The sequence below is a fragment of the Balaenoptera ricei genome, chromosome 21 (genome assembly GCF_028023285.1).
Source record: "Balaenoptera ricei isolate mBalRic1 chromosome 21, mBalRic1.hap2, whole genome shotgun sequence".
NCBI classification, from domain to species: Eukaryota; Metazoa; Chordata; class Mammalia; order Artiodactyla; family Balaenopteridae; genus Balaenoptera; species Balaenoptera ricei.
The window spans coordinates 17,605,009-17,630,190 of record NC_082659.1 but is presented as its reverse complement, the minus strand read 5'-3'; the positions used below and the strand labels follow the sequence as shown (position 1 = coordinate 17,630,190).

At 39.7% G+C, this 25,182-nt stretch overlaps 1 protein-coding gene across 6 annotated transcripts in view; it reads right to left on the bottom strand.

Annotated features, from left to right (window-relative positions):
- Positions 1-1,893: 1,893 nt before the first annotated feature.
- FGL1 (fibrinogen like 1) overlaps positions 1,894-25,182 on the bottom strand; it is a 57,106-nt gene continuing 33,817 nt past the window's right edge. For 5 of the 6 annotated variants that reach the window (XM_059909282.1, XM_059909286.1, XM_059909284.1 and 2 more), the window contains 7 exons: positions 24,261-24,340; positions 21,915-22,095; positions 10,541-10,700; positions 10,201-10,298; positions 6,984-7,072; positions 6,627-6,814; positions 1,894-2,252 (listed from right to left, as the gene is read on the bottom strand). In XM_059909282.1, the coding sequence (XP_059765265.1) occupies positions 2,093-2,252; positions 6,627-6,814; positions 6,984-7,072; positions 10,201-10,298; positions 10,541-10,700; positions 21,915-22,095; positions 24,261-24,323 (939 nt within the window). In that variant the 5' untranslated portion in view covers positions 24,324-24,340 and the 3' untranslated portion in view covers positions 1,894-2,092. Of the gene's footprint in view, positions 2,253-6,626; positions 6,815-6,983; positions 7,073-10,200; positions 10,299-10,540; positions 10,701-21,914; positions 22,148-24,260; positions 24,343-25,182 lie in introns of those variants that run through there. The other variant, XM_059909287.1, reaches the window with a different exon arrangement.

Here is a 25,182-nt window from a genome sequence, read left to right as displayed (position 1 = left end):
ACTCATTTGATCAAGGGGCCCTTTTCTTCCTGTATTAATTATTACTATCCCACAGAACTACCGTTCCCTACACTCTTATTTTTCCAAGTGTGATCCCTAGACCAGATTCCTAAATCTGCATCACCTGAAAACTTGTTAAACAACTAGAACAACTGAGGCCCCACCCCAGAATCACTTTAACTAGATGCCCAGGTGATTGGTATGACATTAAAGTTTGAGAAGCCTGCTTTGGAAAGCACTGTTTAGAGGATAAAGTATCAGTACACCTAACCTTAACATCTTTTTTGTTTGTTTGTTTTGTTTTGTTTTGGCGGCCCCGGGCGGCATGTGAGATCTTAGTTTCCCGACCAGGGCTCAAACCCACGGCCCCTGCAGTGGAAGCCAGAGTCTTAGCCACTGGACCGCTAGGGAAGTCCCAACCTTAACATCTTTATGTGACCCATTATTTCAAGACATCTGTTATTATTGTCTCTTAATGCCAACTTCACTAATAATTACGGCTAGTTCTTATTGACTGCTTACTTTGTGCAAGGCATTACTCTAAGTACTTTACTTGTGTAATCCTCAACCCAACCCTATGAGGCAGGTACTATTATAATCTTCATCTAACAGATGAGATTACTGAAGTTCAGAGATGTTAAGCAGCCTTCCCAAGGTCACACAGCTATTAGGTGGCAGAATCCTTGGTTTAAGGATGTAAGGATCACTAAACCATATTGCCTCTCTAGCCTTTTCTTGTTTCCATGCACTTTTTTTTAAATAATTTTTTAAAATTAATTAGTTAATTTGTATTTATTTTTGGCTGTGTTAGGTCTTCATTTCTGTGAGAGGGCTTTCTCTAGTTGCGGCAAGCGGGGGCCACTCTTCATCGCGGTGCGCGGGCCTCTCACTGTCGCGGCCTCTCTTGTTGCGGCGCACAAGCTCCAGACGTGCAGGCTCAGTAGTTGTGGCTCACGGGCCTAGTTGCTCCGCGGCATGTGGGATCTTCCCAGACCAGGGCTCGAACCCGTGTCCCCTGCATTGGCAGGCAGACTCTCAAACGCTGCGCCACCAGGGAAGCCCCTCCATGCGCTTTCTTGCTTTGTGTACTTTACACAAGGATTTCTCTCTGCCTGCAATGATTTCCCACATAACACCTAGTTAAAAGATCTCAGCTCAAAAAGTTAGTTCTTCTGGGAAACTTCTCTGACCCCCCTCCCCCAAGCCAGGTCAGGTTCCCTGCTATACATCCCCCAGGCACACATTTTTTCTTCATACTTATCAGCTTTTGGAATTATTTATATTTTTGTGATTGTATGGTTAGTGTATGTTTTTAGCCAAAACACTTAGCTTCATGTGGGTTTGAAGTGCGCCCTCTGTGTCTGACACATCCCAGAAGTTGCAGCGTGGGTGCAAAACATTTGACTCAGCATGCGAAGACTTGGACTTGAGTCCTTGTTCCCCTACTTATTAGCTTTGTAACTTTGAGCAATGACAGCCTCTCAGGTCCTCAGATTCTCAGCTCTTTTAAATGGGGATCATAATACCTCACAGGACTGGTATAAGAATTAAACTGAGCCTTCTGAAAGAAGTGTGTAATCTACCTAAACATCCTAAAAATACGAGAAAGTGTTTTATAGTGATTAAGATCCTGGGTTGTATTTAAAGTTCTAGCTTTGCAGTCAGAGACCTGAGTTCATTCTCAATTCATAATATTTATTATCTACGCAGTTGATTTGGCAATCCATTATTTGCTGGATTATTTTCAGGTATTTTTAAAACTGCATTCATATGTAAGTTATTATAAATTTATGCTGTGTTATCTCCCAAGTCATGTATATACTCTATGCTTTTTATTTTTTGTTCAGCAATAATCTCTTATTGTAGTCCTTTGCACGTAGGAATTCAATTAAATAGTAACATAATCTACATTTATTTGGTGAATATCACTTATTTGCTGTACTGAAAGTACATTAATTAATAAAGGCAAGTAAGAATGAAAAGCAGTGCACATAACAATTGCCATCATTATACATGTGAATGTTTAGATTTGCTATTTTCCAAATCACTTAAACCAAGATGAACTGCAGAAATGAAAGCTCAGCAGGGATAATTAAACAATATTTGGAATAAAATCATTTGGCCTAATTTTCATAACCACAGATTTCAAGGAATACCACCATCCATGCCAGGTGTGCCAGACTATCCCATTGTCCGTTTTAGCCGTGTAGGGGCCCATGTGATATAAACCATTCAGGTTTGCAGAGTGACACCTAGTGGGAGGAAAAATAAACACAAAACAATCACTAGAAAAACACCCTTTGGAACCATTTTATTTTGCTAGCAAATGATTAAAAACATTTTAATTACGAATTCTGCCTTTTTTTTTTCCTTGGCCACGCCGAGCGGCTTGTGGGATTTTAGTTCCCCATCCAGGGATTGAACCCACGCCCTTGGCAGTGAGAGTGTGGCGTCCTAACCACTGGACCGCCAGGGAATTCCCTCTGCCGTTTTTAGATAAGGGAATATTTATCAGTTTCCAAAAGCCAAGTGATTCTACAACATGAGTTTTTTAAACTGGTGGGTTTTAGTACCATAACAGCTCTCAGGATAAAACCTAGGCCACTTAGAGAGTACTGATAAAGGAGGAGTTCTGTTCTTAGTAGAAAAGGAAGGAAGGAAGGGAGGGAGGGAGGGAGGAAGGAAGGGAGGAACGGAGGGAGGGAGGGAGGGAGGGAAGGAAGGGAGGAAGAAAGAAACAGGAAGAAAGGAAAGAAAGAAAGAAAGAAAGAAAGAAAGGAAGGAAGGAAGGAAGGAAGAAAGGAAGGAAGGAAGGAAGAAAGAAAAAGAAAAGAGAGAATGGAAGGAAGGAAGGGAGAAAACAAGCAAGCAGAAACATGACCTTGTAAGCCTGAGCCTTAGCAAGAGCAGCATGGCTAAGAAAGCAGGGTGTGGCCCGCTTCTCTATTCGCCAGCTCCCCTGTATACGTTACACTACAGTGTTCATCCGTCTGCTGCCAAGACTTAGCTTTCGGAATTCAAATTCCCTTCCTCCCTCTTAAAAATCACCAGTGTATCGATTATTTTAAGCTCAGGGATAAGAAAACAAAACCTAAACCACCATTTAAAATTTTCCCAGCCATCAGACAATAATCATTTGTCTTAGTTGCTGAGTTAACTTTTTACATTTATTGCTCCAACCTAGATAAGTGGGTTAGGTTATCACACATTTTTAAATGTCCCCCTTCCTCCTTTGGAATCTGTAAATTTTGTTCCTGATATGGATACACTGAGGATAGGTGATAATTTTCTGTGTACTGTTATGAAATTAGTTACTATATATTTATTGATATAACCAATGAAAAGATATCAGACATTAGGACATAAGGAGAACATTCACAAGGAATAGTTCTTAAAATCTTTGGCAAGCACCTAAATTGCTGAATCAAAGAAAGCATATAATTTACCCATAAACGCTGAGTGGCTGGCTTGAACCCCTTGCCCGCCTTGTAATTCTCTCCTGCCGACCGTCCTGACAGTCCTCCTAACTTAAATTGATGCAACTAATCAAAACCATGTATGCTAAATCTGCAAGTGTTTTAAGAGCCTACTGTGTTTTTAAAACTGCAATGGAAAGTAACGTCAAAAGACAAAACACTCTAAATTGAGCCTCCAGAACATACATTTTGACATATTTCTGTCTTCCTAGAGACACCTACTATATGTACTTTTTTATTTGGTCTGTGATTTGAATGCTATTAGGAAACTGACTCTGGTCAACACAGGAAACCTTAGCAATTCTAAGACCAATTTTCCAGCATCTTCCAGGTTCTAGAACAGCCTGGACTTGAAGCTAGATTGGAAGTTGATTGGGGCTTCCTTGGTGAAGAAGTAGCTGTGAGCACACACATGAGATGCTACACCAGAAAAGCAGAGAAGACGTCAACACTCAGTGATTAGTTTGCTATGCAGAGAAGGAATGCCTTGTAAGTGGAGTATACTTATGAAGTGCCAAGATTTCTTGTAAATTGGAAGAACTATGGGACAGAAAAAAAAAGAGTAAGGAGGAAGAGGATGATGCAATTAAACCACAGAAGCAGCAGGTATGGTAGAAGTAGCACTGAGCTCCTGGAACAACTGACTTTTTCTCCAGCTTTTCTGTTTTTCCACCTGCACAGCCTTATCATCTCCTCTGACTCCAAGGATAACTGCAGGCTCCTTGGGTGGCTGCAGCAACTGAATTGCCTTTCTTTGTCCTCCCTGAACCCCTATCTTTAAAGTCAAGTAAATCGTTTATTAGCCCCTGTTAATCTGTGTGCCAGCTGTCTTCCACTGGGTAGGTACTTAGTTTTTTTTTTTTTTTTTTTTTTTTTTTTTTTTTTTTTTTTTTTTTTTATTTATTTATTTTTGGCTGTGTTGGGTCTTCGTCTCTGTGCGAGGGCCTTCTCTAGTTGCGGCAAGCGGGAGCCACTCTTCATCGCGGTGCGCGAGCCTCTCACTGTCGTGGCCTCTCTTGTTGCGGAGCACAGGCTCCAGACGCGCAGGCTCAGTAGTTGTGGCTCACGGGCCTAGTTGCTCCGCGGCATGTGGGATCCTCCCAGACCAGGGCTCGAACCCGCGTCCCCTGCATTGGCAGGCAGACTCTCAACCACTGCGCCACCAGGGAAGCCCAGGTACTTAGTTTTGATCTCCTGCTAACATTAACAATGTGGTTGTTATTTCCGTGTATGGAATTCTGTTCCAAACCAAACATTAAGGGCTGCTTGCAACTTTGTGAATCATAGATGTTTTACGTAATGCTGATAATTCTTACATAAGGCTAACTTAGAACGGGAAGAAAAAGGAAGATGAAGAGAAGCTGATAAAGATGGTTTTAAGAGAACAAGAAAACCGCTGGGGAAAAGATTATCACCACCTTCAACTTGTCAAACAGGAAAGATAACTTTGTTTCTCTGTCTCCTCTCACTGCTGTGTGTGTTCTACTTCCCTTACAAATGACCCAAAATTAAACGGACTCAAACTTTGAAAAAAAGCAAAATCCAGATAAAATAGTGTTTTTACAACTATCTAGGTTCAACTTGACACTCCACACTATACACAACAAGCTGTACCTCCATAGAATCTACAACTCTAAAATCAGCACATCACAATAACACAAGATGTTCATAATGAGGATTCTCATGATTTTAGGGAAAACAGACATATGTCTGGTATACCTCCACTTAATAAAACAGAGGATGCTTAATGTTTTAAAAGTATTTACATAATCAAAAAAATGTTAAAATTTGGAATGTGGAATTTAAATGATTATTCCTCAATTACATGGAAAACACGGCACTCCAGAAATACTCAAGATTCTGTAATGCAAAGTTATTTTGAGGGGGCCCCTGTCTTCTAAATAGAAAAGATGTTCAAAGCCCATGTACTGCCTAACAGTCTGAGCACATCTGCTTTGCAGACATAGCAGGCTTATCAGGTTATTTTTAAGGAAGACTGTTTGAATTTTTCCATTCCTGCCTTAACTTTGTGATTACAGCAAAGGGTACTGTCTGGATATCATCTTGGGTGGAGAACAGTTACGGGAATGAGGCATATCTAGCTTAGAGAAGAGAAAACACTGAGGAATACAATAAATATCTTCCTATCCAGCACCCGAAGAGATTATGTTGAAAAAGAATACAATTACTCTGTAGCTACTGAGAAAAAAAACTGGCAAAGTAATAAGAAGGAAGATTTCAAGCAAATAAAAGGAAAATGAAGAAAAATTGATTTAGTACAATCAAAAATGGAATAAGTTTGCTGATAAAGTAACACTGAAGTATTCAATGAGAAGGTGGAATTAGGTTTCAGGAATGTTGTAGAGGAAATTTATGCATTGGAAGGAGCTTGGATTCAATGATTTAATAAAAGTCACAGTAAATGAAAAGTAGTATTACACAGAAAAAATTACAATAACATGGCCATTTGGGATGACACGAGAAGGTGGAGAGCTACTTGGTTATTAGAACATCGAAAATGTTCTCTATTTCTTTGTGTCAATTTGTGACCCACTACTTATGATAACTCACCCATAATTCAGTTTGCAAAGAATCTTTGTAAAAGCAGTAATTTGATTTATTTCTATGATGTATCTTTCAAGCTTTACTAATGTACACAATGAACAAATCCTTAAAGCGACTTCGTCACTTAAGAATTCTTATAGGGGCTTCCCTGGTGGCGCAGTGGTTGAGAGTCTGCCTGCCAATGCAGGGGACACGGGTTCGAGCCCTGGTCTGGGAAGATCCCAAATGCCGCGGAGCAACTAGGCCCGTGAGCCACAACTACTGAGCCTGAGCGTCTGGAGCCTGTGCTCCGCAACAAGAGAGGCCACGACAGTGAGAGGCCCGAGCACCGCGATGAAGAGTGGCCCCCGCTTGCCACAACTAGAGAAAGCCCTCGCACAGAAACGAAGACCCAACACAGCCAAAAAGAAAGAAAGAAAGAAGCTTTCATTTTAAAAAAGAAAAAAAAAAAGAATTCTTATAAAGATGATTATTTAATAATACCAGGATCACAAAGAAGACCAACATTACCTCATATATTATAATTAATGCCCACCAGTGAGCAATCATCAACGCCACTACAGCTATGTTTATAAAATGTCAAACCTGTTAAACCACCAGCCAGACTGATCTTCTTTTGCACAGTTCCCTTCGTAGTTGTCGTTATCTCTGTCCCATGTGCTGAATTTCATTCTTTTGTGACTGGCCCACCATTGCACTTCAGGATGAAAATTCCCTGCAAGGGAGTCTCCAGCTGTTCCAGAATATTCCCCAATATGCAAATCATAGGAATTCTAAAGGAAAAGAGGTGACTTCCATTATCAGTTGTTACTATTTTACCAGGCTTATTTAATAAATAAAAGATTAGGTTCTATTGCATATTTTTGTTTCCCCTGACTTCAGGTTTATATTGTATGTTTTACATGTTAATTCATGATGTTAGTTATTTGAAAATGTTCATACCTTTTCATCTCCAACTTTGAAATTTCTGTATTGTGCATAACGGCTATTTTTTTCAAAATCTGCAAGGTTGATTTTTAATGTGTAGTCTCCTGAAAAAAAAAAAAGAAATCATAGTTGTTTTTTTTTTTTTTAATGTGTGAGATGACACTGACTTACTGAGGCTTAAAAACAATTTGCGGCTCTATTTTACTTAGACAATTTCCTTCTGCCATGAGTCAGTTTTCAAAGGATAAGCAGTGACTCCATTGTATTTACAACGTGAGTGTTTTATTGTGTATTTTACTCGAAAAAAATTAGGGACGCAATATTAAAGGTAGAACATTTCTACTACATCTATCACAGGTAAAAGCCAGTGTAATTCACTTGGCAAAGAACAACAGAAAGCAAGTCATTTTTTAGTAAGTAGATTAAGAAATCTAACAATGAAAGAAGTTTTAAGATGTTTAAACGTTTATCCTCTTTTTCTTACTTTTGGTAAGAATGTTGATCTTAAATATAAATAATGACTGAAATAGTTGATATCATCAAGTAATCATCTTTTCTTCATTGTCCCATCATTTGCAAATAACAAAGACTATTCTTCTTTCAGAAACAGAACTATTGTCAGGAACATAAAAAAGTTATAAATCAAACTAACTGTTAGATAATAACTATATTCAATCCTCCTACTTTGATAAATAAACTTTCACAGTGACCTGTAAGATCAGGTTTGAATTTAGTCTTGGCCGCCTCCCAGTTCCAGGCCGGACCATGGAGACACGGCATGCAGACCTGGTCTGTGGTCTACCTCACTTCTCTTCCACCTCTGTCTCCATCACACACAGCAAGGGGCTTTGCCCACACGCATGGGCGTTCCAGGCTGCACACCCACGCTCTTTTTACACCAAAATAAAAGCTCTTTCTTTACCTCCCCTCAGACTTAGGGGTGCACACACCAGCTGTATAATTGTCCCACAGTGGAGACAGATGAAGAAGAGGCATGAGCAGGTCCTGGAGACAAGTTCAAGGCTTCTTGGGCAGGGAATGCTGGATTCGCCATCACTGGAGCGAGTCTGGGAGGCACTCTGGCCCCACAGATTCCTTGTCCCAGGGAGCTCTCTAAAGTGGGGTTTCAAGGAAGAGGCCACTTTCATCTGATCAAAACGTACTAAATGTTATGTGAGCTAAGACTGCAAAGGGGACAAGAGCAGTAACACAGGCTAAGTCAAGACTCCTAAAAAAAGTGCTTTGTATTATAGAAGAGATTCAGACTTTTAGGTAACCATCTAAATATCTCTTTGGTCAATGAGTAAATAAAAGTTCAATTACAGACCATTTCTAAATTAACTTTATTGCAAACACTTCAGCCAAAATTTGTATAATGGGGATAAAGCTATTTTCAGAGGCAACTCCTTAGCCTTAAAGGCTCTCATAATTAATAAATGCAAGGACAAAGGCACTGTTTCTCCTTGGGATGATGTGATATGCAGTTGTGATGCCTGGAACTGATCAATACATTTTTGCTACCATGAGAGTAGCCAGCCTGAAACACCAATCAAAACCTGAAGGGGAAGCAGATGTGTTGGCAAAGTGCATCTGGGCAAATAAACATTTAATAATAATTTGAAAAATAATAACTTTGAATTTTGTATGTTTAGAAGGAGCCAAAGGTTACTTCTTGGGGTTTTCATAGTTTCGACAAGAAATCAGATGCATATTAATGCGTGAAAGAAACAGAAGATGGTATGATAAATGTTATATATCTATCATAAAACACGTAAAAGTAGGATAATAAATACATTGAAATTTAGAGAGCACTGATCACAAGAAGAATATACAAAGAAAGCATTAGACATCTAGGAGTATCCATCCTCTCTGAGTTACTATTCTGGTGTCTCAAAGACCTCTATAATTATAATCATACTATTATGAATATAGAAACACCAATCACTTTCCTTAACTTATTTGGAAAAAATAAACCCTTGCTCTTACATTTAGTGCATTGCCAGTGTGATTTAGCATGTTTTCTTGAGCAATACAGTTGCCTTTTATGAAACATTAAGAATCAGATTTGAGTGGAACTGACTACAATCTGAGATAGCAACTAAGGTAAGGAAGGTAAAGGATTGGAGCAAAAGAACACGGGAAAGAGAAGCTTGGAAAACGTATTATTAAACTAGTGATATTTTAGACAAATATTGAACTCTAGTTAAAGATATCCATGCAAAAACATATAGGGGGAATTTTACAGATGTACACAATTTACTTTGAAATATGTCCAAAAAAATGGATTGATGGATGGATAGATGGATAGTTATGGGATTAAAATGTTAATGTAAAATCTAGGTGGTAGGTTGAAACTTTTCCCAGTTGTGCTGTGTCTTGGAAATTTTTCAAAATAAAATTTGGAAATGGAATGGGAACAAAAATATTTAGTATATTGTGGTATTTGATTCCAAAAAACTGCCATAATTCCTCAATTCTCCACCTTTCCCTATGCAATGCAACTTCGTAACTCCTCCCATTAAGTCTATTTCCTTTCCCCTTACATCTGAGTTGGTCCTGTGACTTGCTTTCACCAATAGAAGGCAGTGAAAGTGACTGTGTGCCATTTCTGAGTCTGGGTCTCAAGAAAGTTATGTGCTTCCACTGTCTCTCTTGGAACTCTGCCTCTGCTTCAAGAGCAAGTCCAGACTAGCCAGCTGGAAGATGAGAGACCAAATGGAGTGAGCTGAAGCATTCTCTCCAAGGCTAGCCTAGAACAGCCAGCCTCCAGTTGACCAGGAAGTTGATCACCAACCCATGAGCAAGCTGAGCCAAGACCAGCAGAGCCCAGCCCTGATCAGCAAAGCCACCCAGCCAACCTGTAGATCTGTGAGAAATAAGAAACAGTTGTTGTTTTAAGCCACTAAATTTATGTCTTGTTACACAGTTTTATTGTGCCAGCAGATAACTGATACAATATATATGTTTTGAGGCGCTCAGGGCATTTAAAAAGAATGATTATAACATTAGCTTTCCTTCCAAGAAACAGAACAAAAATATATGAGAAATCTCCCTCCCACAACCCAGGTGCAAGGAGCCACATTTTACAAAGGGAATTATTGCCCAAAAGCGATCATTGCCATCTGCAAATCATAGTAGTTACTGAATTAGTTCTATTGCCTATGATTTAGTGAAAAACATTTGTGTTCTTTTTATTGTATTTCAGATGAAGTTGATATTAGGCAAACCTTACCTTGTGTAGTCAATAAGTGAAGATTTCTATTACCCAGCCAATATTCACCATTTTTTTGGACAAAATTTCCAAAGCCATTTTCATAGTCATTCCAGTCTCTAAAAAATTAAAGTGAAAGCTGACTTTAGCAAAATCCAAATGGACCTTTGCAGTACCCAAGGTGTGCACCTCCACTCCTACCCCCAATATTTTCTTGATTAGCTAATGTATTTTATTATTATTAAGAGAGAATGAAATTCTGTCTAATTAATACACTTCAGGATATAATAAAAAAGGCTTAACTTATTGTAAACCTCACATTTCCCACTCCAAATAAATCCTTATGTCATAATTAACACACCTGTTAAAGTTCTCACTGCCATCAGATCGTCTCTGAATTACAGTCCATCCTCCTCCATCAGACATGTCACAATAAACAGAGAATTCTGCTGGGCTCTGGAGAGGTTTGATTTGGTAAAATCCACTCTGCTTATACCCATCATTGAAAATCTCTGAACAATCTGTTTGGAAAACAAGGTAATGTAGTATTTGTTATCTTTTTTTTTTTTAAAGGGAGCCTCTGAATGAGATTACTCAATACTAATGGAGACAGATAAATACATGATGTAGATAAGCAGCTGTTTAAAACTGAATCTTGTACATCTTCCAGTGGCTATTAGGAAATTCTTATTTCTTTTCCTAGTATTTAATTAGCATCTGTCTTCTTGATATGATCATGGAAAAAATAAAACAGTGAACCATGTATCTGGTTTTTCATTTCTGATTCTTGTAGAAAACAATTAAAAGTATATGTTTCAGTTAAGCACAGTATATTTAAGTGAAACTTATAGCTTTATCAGACAGAACAGAGGAAATTTTCTCTCCTGTGACACTAAAATGAAAGTAGAAATACAACACCAAACAAATAATTTAATATAGATTATCTTGACTTAGAGCATTATAAATCATTCTGAACATCTGGAAGTGAACTCAAAATAGTAATCTTCTGGTTAGATTCTTATAACCTCCCAGTCTCACCAGATTTTTTACTAACCCACTGAAATTTATAACAGTCCACGCATTCTTAGATGTTTTTGCTGAAAACTGCAAGATTCTACTTTTGTCCCCACAGTCTCCTTTGCTATGGTATTTCTTTGACCCCTGAAGCAAACATAGCTACCAGTTTGTCACCAAAAACTAGTATCTGTTTCTTAAACCACTTGAGGGTGGGATAAATTAATATCTATTGGGTCTTATCTAGGCTGATCTGTACTGACTTCGAGAATATGGCAAGTATGGACTCACTGTTGTTTAGACGCCCAGGAAGCTATGTTTTAGGGTAGTTGAATTCGTGGCCACTGTAAAGAGATAGTTTTGAAGGATACCCAGTCACAGACTTTTGGATAAAAATACTATAATTTAACATCACAAACTTTCAAATTTTACCCTTATCATTTTGTTTATTTCCCTCCTTTTTTAAAAAAAAATTTTCTACAATTCTGTAACTATGTATGGCAATGGATGTTGACTAGACTTACCGTGGTGATTATTTCACAATACATACAAATATCAAATCATTATGTTGTACACCAGAAACTAATATAATGTTTTATGTTCAACTGTACCCAATAAAAAATTTCTCTTCCTGATGGGATAATTCCATTCTTTTAGCATATTTTAAGTTCTTTCTTCACTTTCATTGTTTTGATGCCAAATTGTCTACAACAATTTTGTTACAAATAAAATATACTCCACATTAAATAGATTGAATAGCCAATAGGAATCAGAAGAGAAATGAAAATAAAGAACCTTCATCACTTTCTAAAAACACTTATCAGGTTGAGACCAATCATATACTACTGCTTTGGTGAAATGTTCATTTTTCTAATGATTTAGGCTTTATTCATATATTTATTTTTGAGATTCAGAAGCCCAAGTGTTCTTTACACATGCTGGATTATTTTTAAAAAATCCTGTTTTGGCAATTAAACAAGCAGAAAAACAATGGGAAAATGATTGTCTAAAATTAGTTCAATGTTATTCAAAAGCTTACATCTGTGATCAAGTATATCACACAACATTTTTCATTCAAGTAAGCAGATTTTAACGTTGTTAGGAAAGGAGCTCTTTGCTTACATTTAATTACCTACCAAAGAGCTGAATAGTAAAGACTCACAAGTTCCAGACTATTTTCCAAGCAAATATGAAAATGATTAGCTATAACATTTGCCTCTGGAAAACTCTGTGAATATGGAGTTTTCAGCCAACATTTTCTATTTGTTTTTATTTTATGCCAACCCTGAGTTTAAGTTTTTAAAAATTTTTTCTTCTTCCCAGAGGAAAATGCCAAACACAACTTAAGATCCAGAGGAAGGATTTCAACTGAAAAAACAAAAACAAAACCCCAACAAATAAATAAACATCAAAAAAGTGCCAGTAGCTCAATTGCTTATAGCAAATAAGTTAAGGAGCCTGCCTTGGGGAAATGTGACTTACACTGTGATAGAAAGTTCAAGCAATGTAGTGTTTAAAATATTAGCTAAATATTTTAAACTACTATGATTTTCAAAATGTTTTGACCCACTCAGCGTCCCCAAGAATAGGCAGGAGAAGGGCAGGAGAAGGGTTAAAGAGCTCTGTGTTCATGGGAGTTTAAAAAAAAAAAAAAGAATTTTTGGATACTTACGTAATGCTAGAGTGAGGCCAAGGATACCTGCCCTCTGTTTGATAAACACTGTGTTAAACTGGGTGAGGTGAACACTTTCTCTGATCATGCAGAAAGCAAGCCATTTTGGAAGGCTGAATGTTGAAGCTTCAAAAAGTGCCATGACAGCCTGCCAAACGAGCTTCTTCCTCTTGTCCCAGAATGGTGGCTGAGCCCAAAGCTGAGCACCAAAGGCACCAAGTACCCCACATTCTGAACTCACAGAAAGGCCAGCATGAACTCAGCCATCACGCCATAGAGCATGCTGGGGAATGCCGGACTGGCCCTACCACTGCCATCCTCACCCCCAGGCAACATAGGGTAAAACTTAAGAGGAGAGAGAGGACGTTGCAGTATTCTTTCAGGGGAGGGTTGGTGGGCTCTTTCCTCTGAAAACAAGGGAGAGAAGATATAATAATGTAGACATTCATTGAGCTAAACGCTCAATGCTTTTGTAATCATGTTACATGTATTAACTCATTTGCTCTTTTTTAAAAAAAATTTATTTATTTATTTTTGGCTGCATTGGGTCTTCGTTGCTGCGCATGAGCTTTCTCTAGTTGCGGCAAGCGGGGGCTACTTTGTTGCAGTGCGCGGGCTTCTTTTTGCGGTGGCTTCTCTTGTTGCAGAGCATAGGCTCTAGGTGCGTGGGCTCAGTAGTTGTGGCTCATGGGCTCTAGAGCACAGGCTCAGTAGTTGTGGCACACGGGCTTAGTCGCTCTGTGGCATGTGGGATCTTCCCAGACCAGGGATCAAACCCGTGTGCCCTGCGTTGGCAGGTGGATACTTAACCACTGCACCACCAGGGAAGTCCAACTCGTTTGATCTTTACAACAAAGAGATAGGTCTTCTTATCACTTCCATGTTACAGATGAGGAATATGAGGCACATAGAGGTCAAGTAACTTGCTCAAAGGCCATGGCTAGCAAGGGCAACTGGACTTTGAAACCAGGCTTTGGACTCTCTACATTAACCACTACACATACTGCCTTGAGAGACTGTCTCATAAAGATTGGGGCTCCTGCAGAAGGGGGCATGGTTAAACTAATGGTCTTGGCTGAACAGATGTGATACCAAAGGCTGTTGTGATTGTCACCAATTAGTGTGAATTTGGTACTACAATCTTTTAATGTAGGCACATAATTCAATCACACCCAAAAGATTAAAAAAATACATTTAATTATATGTTGTATAAAAATGGTGGTGATGTGATGAATTGGGAGACTGGGATTGACATGTATACACTGATGTGTATAAAATGGATGACTAGTAAGAACCTGCTGTATAAAAAAATAAATAAAATAAAATTCAAAAAAAAAAAAAAAAAAGATACTGAGATAGGAGGTAGATGGGGCCCTGGGCTGGACAGCTGGAGTTTGTCCAACGGGAGTAAATTGGAGCTTTGTTTTCCCTGACACTCCAAAGACAAAGGGCAGGAGCTGAGCTCTGCTAGAGTAAAGAGATAAGATGACCACATCTATTACCTCCCGGACTGCATATGTGCAGAAAAGCTCCTCGGGGGTCAAAAAGGGAGGGGCACGACCCCATAATAAATGTTGTCAAATCTCCCACAGGCCTCTGCACTGAAATCCATCTTGGCAAAAAGATGTGCATGCATGTTGGAAAGATTTCTAGGGCAGGTCAGGTGTGAAAAAAGAAACAAGATAACTGGCCAAAGGTAAACAAAGACCTGGAAGAACTGCCTTGTATAAATAATTTAACCCCTTCTTTACTGCACTCCTCATTAGGGATGACACCCACACCCTTTCTCTCTGGGTGTGTATTTCTGCCTTGCTTCTGTCTTAAATAAATAAACTGTTTCTCTGTGTGCTCTCCCACATGTTATGCTGTGTCTCTAATAATAAACTTTGTACCTGTTTTTGCAAAAAAAAAAAAAAAAAAAATCATGTGATTTGTGCATTGTTTTCAAAAATTGCTAGGTTGTATGTAAGTAGGCATTTTCTACTATGAGATGAATTAGAATTCAGAAAATAATTGATTTAGTAATAAACTTGTAAATAACAAAGAAATTTATTTCTACAGATCATATGCATGAATATTTAATTTTTTAATTTAAGGAGACCAAAAACATACACTTTGGTGTGAGCAAATTTTTATATATTTTATATAATATTATATATTATATATTTTCTTAGAATTTATGTCTTATTATATATTTTATTTATTCAGTGTTTGCCCTTGGTAGGCTCTCTAGTACTATTTTCCTATATGCTGAAAAATAAAATACAATTGAACTGGATTTATATTTCATAGCTTATTCCTCCTTCTCCTCCTTCATGCTTGCCTCACCATAAACACATCATCATAAAAACAGATCTACTGACTTCTGGAATTTTTTTAGCTGTTATACCCAGAAGCAGTCATCTAGAATGTCTATTATCTATCTTATTACACATGCTATAATTTTATAACACACACACACACACACACACACACTATAATAGTTTGTCTAGACCCTGTCCATATGACTCTTCTACCCAACTCCTACTTATACAGTCAGTTCTGCTCTGTCCTTGGTATTTCAATTTCCTAGTAACTGATTTCTTGCCTTACTCCTTGGTGACCTCTTGTTTCCTAAGTTCTGCGCCCAGCACTCTCAACACAGGGGTGAGAGTTTTAGTGCTTAAACTTCACTCTTCCCAGGACTGGTTGCACAGTCCCTGTAACAAACACCCAACTGCCTGCCTCCTGCCATTATCTGACACTTGAATCTGTGTTGACAACCCACTCAGACTGTTTAAATAGACACCGTGGATCTTGAGCTTGGTTTGGTATTTGGAATAATGGTGCTTTTTTTTTTTTTCCAGCCGCACCACGCAGCTTGTGGGATCATAGTTCCCTGACCAGGGATCCAGCCGGGCCATGGCAGTGAAAGTGCCGAGTCCTAACTACTGGATGGCCAGGGAATTCCCTGGTACTTCTTCTCATACATTGATCAGTTCCTTGCCCTTGAGATCAGTTTTGTTCCTACTTTTGGAATCACATATCCTTTGCAGACCAAACTGTTACCTTCCTCTGAGTTGTTATTCAAATAAATATCTTGTTTTACTCCATGAGTATATTTGAAGCATCTGCCCTCTCTTTTTTTTTCCATCTGATTTGTTCCACCAATTAAAATTTTTAAATATATATTGAACATTCACAATATGCCAATCACCACATTAGATGCTAAAGATACCAGTACCTAGACAGTTTAGCAAGAGATAGACAATTAAGCATGCAGTGACAATACTCCATGATAAGTGCTGAGATAGAAAAGTAGGGACTTCCCTGGTGGTCCAGTGGTAAAGAATACGCCTTCCAACGCAGGGGACACAGGTTCCATCCCTGGTCAGGGAACTAAGATCCCACATGCCGCGGGGCAACTAAGCCCGTGCGCCACAACTATTGAGCTCGCATGCCTAACTAGAGAGCCCGCGTGCTGCAAACTACAGAGCTCGCGAGCCCTGGAGCCCGCGTGCCACAACTACAGAGAAGCCAGCACACCACAACGAGGAGCCCGCACGCCACAACAAAAGATCCTGCGTGCCTCAACGAAGATTCTGCGTGCCGCAACTGAGACCCGATGCAGCCAAAAATAAATAAATAATAAATAAATCTTTAAAAAAAAAAAAAGAAAGAAAAGTAAAGGGTGCTTTTGGAGTACATGGAAGTGGTGCCTAATTCAGTCTTGAGGGTCAGGAAGTTTCCTGAAGGGTTAAACTGGGGTCCGAAGGATGAATAACAGGAGTCAGCCCAGGCGACAGGATTGAGTAGGGAAGATGTTCCAGACAGAGAAAATGGCTAATGTAAAGTTCCAAGGAGAGCAGGGTGCTGTTGAGAAACTGAAGTAAGTTACTGTACCTGGAATGTAACATGCAAAAGAGAAGCATGAAAACAGATCATGTCAAAATGCCGCGTACTTCTGATCCCATAGCTACGCAGCCTCCACAAAGCCAGCACACGCGCAACACCAGTGCTCTCTCTGCCAGGCAATCCCCTCCAACACCAAAGACACTTCTAACTCCTTATCATTCTACGTGGAGCCCCTGTGGTCTAGAGGCAGCGTCAGCCCTGGAATCAAAGACTCCCCTTCACGCTTACAGCCTCTTCTCTCTCCTATCCTTGTACCACTCCCACTCTTCTCTTTTCCCTAGCTCTGATTATGCACTTGGGGGTTTTGATGGCTGCTTTCTCGGACCTCCCTGCCCCAGCCCTGACCCCTCTTCTGACCTGGGGGGCTACAGGAGAGAGAACAACAGGGGCTGAGGGTGACAGCAGCAAATTCAAGGTCATGGAAGTTATGTCAAATTTAAATGGCAAAGACTTTATATCCATTCTCCCCAAGGAAATTGGGGTAGGCAAGAAATAGATACGGTAGATATAGATAAATCTTTTCATTTTTGTCAGGATCCCTTGTAGTTTTGTATCTAGTTTATTGTGTAACAATTTATCTTTGAAACATAAAAAAAGTAATGATAGCTATATTTATGAGTACTTACTGTGTGCCAGGCACAGTTCTCATTGTTCTACATGTATTTATTCATTTAATTCTCAAAATTCTCTAAATTAGATACCATGATTATCCCCATTTTACAACTGAGAAAATTGAGGCCTAGAGAAGTTAAACAAATTGCCTGAAGACCATTGTTAATAGTGCTACAATCCATTCTCCAAACAATAGGCAAGACTTAACCTTGCTTTAAAATAGACTGTTATATGTGTTTGGGTGACTAAGGGCAGGGACATCCACAGAGGGCAGACCCAGGCCATTATGATGGAGCCTGGAGTCAGTGTGTAATCTACTTTGTTTCTATAACAGCCTCTGCTATTCCTCTAGGAAAATTCACTGGCAACAGCGATCCTTCCGGTGTTTCTTCTGTAGAGTCGGTTATGTCAGAACATGCCAGTTTCATGGGCTGCCTGTCTGGTTTTACACTTAGCGGGGGAAGCACACATGTTATTCCCACTTCGCCGCTGGCTAGGCGCCCGTGGCTCCAGATTGAACTGGGCTTCTTAGAAGAATTAAGCCAGTGCTTGATAGCCCCGTCATAATACGGCCACTAGCTGACCACAGACATGGGCAGTGGATGGGGCCAGTTGGCTGCTACTTCTGGTGGATGCAGCTCTTGACCAGGCGCTATAATGGAATGATTTTAGGTCTCAGGTGGATCTGTTGTGTTAGACTTGAAAGAGGTCCAGTACCCATGTCTTTTCAATGTTTAGAATCAGTAAATGTAATGTCTTTTTAAATCTATGAGCATATCTCAGAATGGCAACCTCATTTCTCCCCATCCCGTGCTTGGTAGAAGGAGATGAGAAACTCTGAGGACGGCAGGTCTGATTTACTACTTTGTGGCGGGGAGCAGATGCCCAAGACATGCACGCCCCAGGCGCTGTCCAGGAAGGCACCCTCCACCGCCCCACTGGCTGCAGTGTCCTTCCAGCATCCTCTGTTGATCCTCAAGCGCCCCTGTGGGAGGAACACGCTGGATTATGTCTTTCATTGAGCAACATCTCCTGGAAAGTACATTATCTTGATGATGGTAGACACTCTTTTGAAGACGGCACATTTTATTCCTTGAAAGGGCTTCCTCATTTGTACCAGTCACTGACAACCTGTTCATCAAAAAGATCATCCCCCATCAGGCGTTTAAAGACACATGATCTTGACTGACACGGAACATGTCTCCTGGATTTAGGAAGTGATGTTAAAATCAGCCTGTCCACTCCCTCCTTGATCAAATGGAATGGATAGCCTAGGGAGTTACCTCACAATAACCCTTGCCAACTCATCTACCTGTCTCAGCACTGAGGAATTTACCCCGAACATGCTTCACTCCTCCACCAGGAACACTCCATTCCAGAGCAATCATGGCTCTCAGCCCCTTACACCTCTGACCTCACCGACATTCCACTGGTCAGTCAGGTTCTGAACAAACTACAGATCTCTCAGCTAAGATATCCTCTAGTGAATCAGTGACAGAGTGGTCACCGGTTGGCCCAGAGCCCTGACGAGCCCTGATGAAAGGACACCTCTAGTAACTTTTCTTTATAAAAGTACTACCTTCCCGAGCCAGAAGCTCATATCTAAGGCAATGTAAGGTATATTAGCTTGCTAGGGCTGCCAGAACAAAATACCACAAAAATGGGTAGCTTAAATAATAGAAATTTATTTTCTCACAGTTATGGGGCTCGGAAGTCCAAGATCAAGACGTCAGCAGGTTTGGTTTTCTCTGAACCCTCTGTTCTTGGCTGACTTCTTGCTGTGTCCTCACATGGTCTTCCCTCTGTGCACACACATCCCTGGTGTCTCTCTGTGTGTCCAAACTTCCTCTTCTTATAAGGATACCAGTCAGATTGAATCAAGGCCCATCCTTAATGGCCTCCTTTTAACTTAAGCACCTCTTTAAGGGCCCTACCGCCAAGTGCAGTAGCATTCGTAGGTACTGAGGGTTAGGGCTTCAACATACGTATTTTGGGGGAACATGATTCAGCCCATAAGACAGAGTAATCAATCAAATGGCCTTTTGACTATTCTGATTACCCACTTCTCTGTGAATCAATCCTGTCATCCACAATGATTGACCAAATTAACCCAGTGAGATCTTACCCTCTAATCTGTGTCTTATTGACATTTTCTGCAGTCTCAGGATAGGTACCTGAAGCCTCCTTGTTGGATACCTAAACATATTACAACCAGGTCTCAAACACCCAATAAAAAGAGTACCAAACTGGGAACTTCCCTGGCGGTCCAGTGGTTAAGATAAGACTATGGGCTTCCACTGCAGGGGGCACAGGTTCAATCCCTGGTTGGGGAACTGAGATCCCTGGTCCGGGAACTGAGATCCCACATGCCATGCAGTGTGGCAGAAAAAAAAAAAAGAGTACCAAACTGGTACAGGACCCCACCTCCTACCTGAAAAGAAATAAAGCCTCTGCTTTGTGACCTCAGGGAACCTTGGACTTTTTCAGCCTGTGGGAAGAAATTTGGTAAGAAGCCTGATCTGGTTTTGGTCTTGAGCAATCTCATCCACACCCAACAGGGAAAGCACTCCTTTTCAACCCTGTAGGGTTTATAATTTAATTGGCCTGGATTGGAGCTCAGGCACTGTTTATAGTTTCCCATGGGTCACTTGCATTTCTGCACATTTTGCACACAGAGCTTATGTTCTGGACTGTTTTTTTCAAGGATGTTTCTATAGAGAACAGCTTTGGGCAGACAGAGATAGTGGCTGCCCCAGAGCAGATGGTGGGTTTGTTTGCTTCCTCTGGGGTGCGAAGGCTGGGCAGACTTGCTTGTAACCTATTATAAAAGACTGAGGTTTCCTAAGCTCAGGGTTCCTCAGCTGTGACCTAGCCCACTGCCTGCACACCTTCCACCTGGATTATTCCACACTGCGCCCTTGGTATTTGCAGGTTGGACACATTGGTGCAAACATGAAGCTCATGTCTCTGACCCTGGAGTCTCTTAGTCTTCTGCCAGCATCCCTGAAACTGTGACAGGCCATCAGCATTTTAAAAGGTCACCAGGTGATTCTCTTGAGAATCACTGTCTTTAAGAAATCACTACTGATTCTGCTTCCTGTTTGATTGCTTTCCTGAGTCTTCTTTCACTGTCTTGCTTAATCTTCCCAGTAATTCTCCACTTAGGTTCCAGTTCCTGGTTCTCTGCCCCTGTGATGGCTTCAGACCGTCCCTTGTTTCTGAAGCCTGTTTTTACCCAAGTGGTCCTTAGTTCCTCTTTGTTCCATGCTTCAGAGCCACACGCCATTCTCGCTCCGTATCCAGTCCCACTCTGCAGGGCAGTGGCTCTGGTCCCCTAAAGTGGGGAAGGCAGTTGGACTCCAAGGATCAAGGGCAAAGGATCAAGCTGCTGAACAACAGAGTCAGGAACTCAGGGCAAAGAGTCTGAGCAAAGAGAGATTAGGATCTCAGTAAAGAGAGAAAAAGGGAGCATTTTATTGAAGCATACGTTCTAATATTCTCACAACTCATATCTGACACTGATGAGTATATTTAGAAACACAAAATAAAGATGTTTTTATTCTCCTCAGCTTGGCATCTCATTAGCCTCTACAGGTTCTCAATTATAGTCAGATATATTTCCCAATTTATAATTGCTTATCTTGCTATTCCTATTTCTATATACTACCGTGCTTTCATTCATAAATATGAGGCTCTACTATGTTCCAAGGACTCTGATGGGAAATAAGGAGCAAAGAGTGTATTAAACGTCATCCCAGACCTTATAAAGTATCCAGTTAATTGACAAAGATAGGTTCATAAACAGAGAAATTATAATATATCATGGCAGTACAGTAGACATATAAGAACAAAGCATTCCAGATGTCATTCTCATTTGTGACAACTATTATTTGTTTATTTTAAAGTTGCCTGGAGGAAATCAGGTGAATAGTTTTCTGTAGGGAATAAGGATATGTGTAGTGATAAGTGCGATATGTTAGCAGTTTAAGATCATTTAGTTTCTGTGGGGAAACCTGGCCTAATCAAAGGGAAAATGACCAAACTGTAAAATTTACACATAAAACATAAATAGTAGGGAGATTATTTATTTTCCTAAATAATTCTGATTCTTTTTCCTGCCCTGCCCTTTTATTCTATTACCTTACTTACTATCCTAAGGCATATCAGGGTTTCAGAAGGGAAAACTGTATAAATGAAATGAAGCAAGACACAGTACACAAATAAAAAACTGTAAAATTTCACAAATATAATCTGCCATTTGCACACTGATATTTAAACAATCTATTGTCATGATCTCTTATTAAACTATTGAAATCCTCAGATAACTGGCATATGTTATTCAATGTCCCTTGCAGAGATAATAGAGAGAAAGGGGTAAAATATAGTAGAAGACGTTAAATTTGGTATAATGCTTCATGTTGCTTGTTACTGGAATAGGAAAAGCTCTTTAGCAAAACCTGAAGTGATCAAATTACTAGCACCACCGTTGCACACGGGTGTATGATGTAAGTTACTGAAACACGTAAGAAACATAGATTCTGACCTGCGTATTGCCTCTTGCCTCCAAGGTCAATGACGCTATTCTCCTCTCCTTCATCAAGGAGCTGGACTTCCTTCTCGTGCAAAAGCTGCGCGATCTTGACCCGCTGCTGCTTGACCCGGGTCTCAAGCAGGTGCACCTGGGCTCTGAGCCGCGTCTGCTCCTGCAGGCAGTTCTCGAGAGCCTGCAGAGTAACGCGCATCTCGCTCTTAAGGGGAAGAAACGCTCCGAACAAGCTGGATAAATTAATGATTCAAATTTGTCCCCAACTCCCAGTTCAGAATAATATTCTAACCAGAAAGTGGTTTGCAAGTTCTAACACTGTTTGCTATTTGGAGAATAAGAAATTATGGCTTACGGTAAAGTGCTTGAACTAAAAAATGATATAAAATAATCTGAATGACTACACCAAGAGCTGTAGAGTGGTTGTCTTGTTTGATCCTCCTAACGATTCCACGAGGTAGGAGGGGACTCATCCTTGAGGAAACTTGCAATTTCTCAAGGAAACAGGAAATTCTCAGCTGGCAAGAGGAGTCAGGATTCATATCCAGTTCAAGGATCCTACTCTCAAACGCTACGTATCACCGCCTGAGTGCTTTCTTAACAGGAAAGTGCTTTACAGCATCATTACATGTGACTAGTGTGTCAGTCTCTAAAATAAACAAGGCTTTTGAATGACCTTTTTGTATTAATATGTTTTAAAAATATACTGAATGCTCATAACCTGATGACACATGGTCACCTTTCTAAGGGATGCTACTTTAGACGCTCAGATCCTTGAGTATCTTACCCATTTACCTGTTTCTGGAAATTCTACTGGAGTCACTTTACCTTTTGGCTTACTTATTGTTTTTCCCTTAATTACTTCAAAACAGGATGGAGAAGCCTGAGTCTTTCAGTTAAATTATTTACTTTCTCTAAAAAGGCAAATAACCCAAGAATATTGCATGTGAAAGAGTTTATCAGCTTCCTTCTACAGTGGCATCTGACTGAGCAGATTTCTCCAGAGATAAAGCAAATGTGGTGAGTTGGGAAGGGGAGTTGCAGAGGTGTGCCTCCTGGGAAAAGCTACTGAGAACAAGAAGCTGCAGTAAAGACCCTTAAGTACTCAACGCTGGGAGAGTTACTAGGGGATAGTGAAGAGAAAGGACAAAAGACAAATTTTTGCCTTTTTCCTGTTTTTACTTGGACAACTCTATTTGCAGCTCATGTCATGATCTCCTGTGATAAGCATAAATGTTTGCTGAGAAATTATGAATTTTAACGTGTAAGTGCCTTACACTACTTTTATATACATTATTTCCTAAAATAGGCATTTGAATACAGTCAGACATATTTCCCAATTTATAATTGCATAACTTCCTGTTTCTATCTTTATGTGCTACCTTGTATTCATTCCATAAATATGAGGGCATACTGTGTTCTGGGCACTTTGCTAGGCTGTCTGAACAGCATGCTCAGATATTCTGTTTGGGGCAAAAGAAAGATGTAAATACATTGTCTTCCTATGAAGGACTATAACGTAAACATAGAAATTCGGCCTCTAAACTGAAGGTCATATAGCAAGAGAATGGAGAAATGATAGTAGAGGACTCCTTCCTCCCATCTCCAGGCCCAAGTCACTGAATCTCTCCCAGCTGTTTCTCTAGGACTATTTCTTATTTTCGGACTCTCTCTTCAACTCTCTTTGATTTATCCTCTCTGAACGAGTTATTTGCTTAGCCCCCTGAGTTATACCTGTCTAAAAAATGAACAGCAAAGACATTTTATGGCATCTGGAATCCTGTGTTGCTTTCTAATAGTGGGAAATTGGTTGTGATATTGTTAAATATAGTGGACTATACAATTTAAAAATAAAGGATTACAGGGCAAGGATGTTCAATTTTTACGTGACTACATATACAGTGTTAGTAAGCTTATTTAAAACTTAAGGGTTTTCTTTCTCCCAGAACTTTGAGTAAATGATTGTTTTTCCCTTTTTACTCACGAATGGAGAGAGGCACGAGTTCATTGCAATTACTTTCAAATAATCTGTTTAGTTTACACTGACAGTGTCTGATACTGGAAAGCTCAAGGTCAATTTCAAAGGACAGTTTTAAATTCTTAATATTATGTAACCACCCAAATAACCCCAGTAAATAAAAAAGATTTTACTTAGTGTGAATACTGATTTTTACTTAAAAAAATTTTTTTAAGGACTTAATAAGTGCCTATTATGTGGCAGGTGCTTTTTCATTTTCCCCCTAGTTAAGTTTTTTCAGTGACAAGTTACTATAGACTTTCTGCAAAATAAAAGAAAATTCAGATCTCAGTGGGTATTTAAAACAATAGTTTTTGTAATGAGCTTACCCAGCTTTCCCTGCCCATTACCAGAAGAGTGGTGAGAAGGATGAAACTGATCATCTTCGCCATTTTTCCCACTGAAAGAACTGCAAGAACAAAAAGAATTTCATAAACTTAATTTATTGTGAATTTTTCATGAGACCAATGCTGGCTTGACTCAGAGTGATCCAGGAGGTCAGACACAGTTCCAGGCTGTTTCTAATCTGAGAGTCGCCATGGAAATTCTCCTCGACTTTCCCAGGCTTCCCCCCACAGAAGGATGCTCACTGTTACATTGTATAGAATTGAACCAGTTCCACAGCAAAAACAGAGGAACTCTGGCTCTTGGGAGTATGGAAGAGGCACAGGCTCTTTAAGCACAAAGACGTGGTTTCCATATTTTGGCTCATTCAGTTCCTAGTTGTGTGACCTTAGGCAACTTACTATAAAATGCTCCTGATCTGTAAAACAGACATCATAATTCTCACCTTATAGGACCGTGGTCATTTTGTTGTAATATTTTCAAACACCTTAGCATATGATAAGTGCTAAATGAATAGTCACTCATTTTGTATATGGAACGTTTTTTATTTTGACAAAAAGGAAGAAAGAAAAAGAGTTACAACAATTAGAAGGTGATATGCATTATTTTTCTCAGTGTTTTAATGTATAGGCAGCTACCAAGATAATATAAAACTTTAAGCTCTCTTTAAAGTTGTAGAGGAAAATTAACTTTACCACTTCTTGAGATTATTTTAAAAATCAGTCTTGAAGTCATGAGTCTTGATGAAAAATTTTGTTCATCCTCAAAATAACTTCTGTATGCTGCCAGTGGTGAAATTTCATAAATTTTAGAAGCTAAGGAGCTTAGAAGGGCAGAAATACCTGCATAATCTTCAGACAAATTTATACCTATTTCTTTTTGCTAAAAAAAAGAACCAGAATCAAC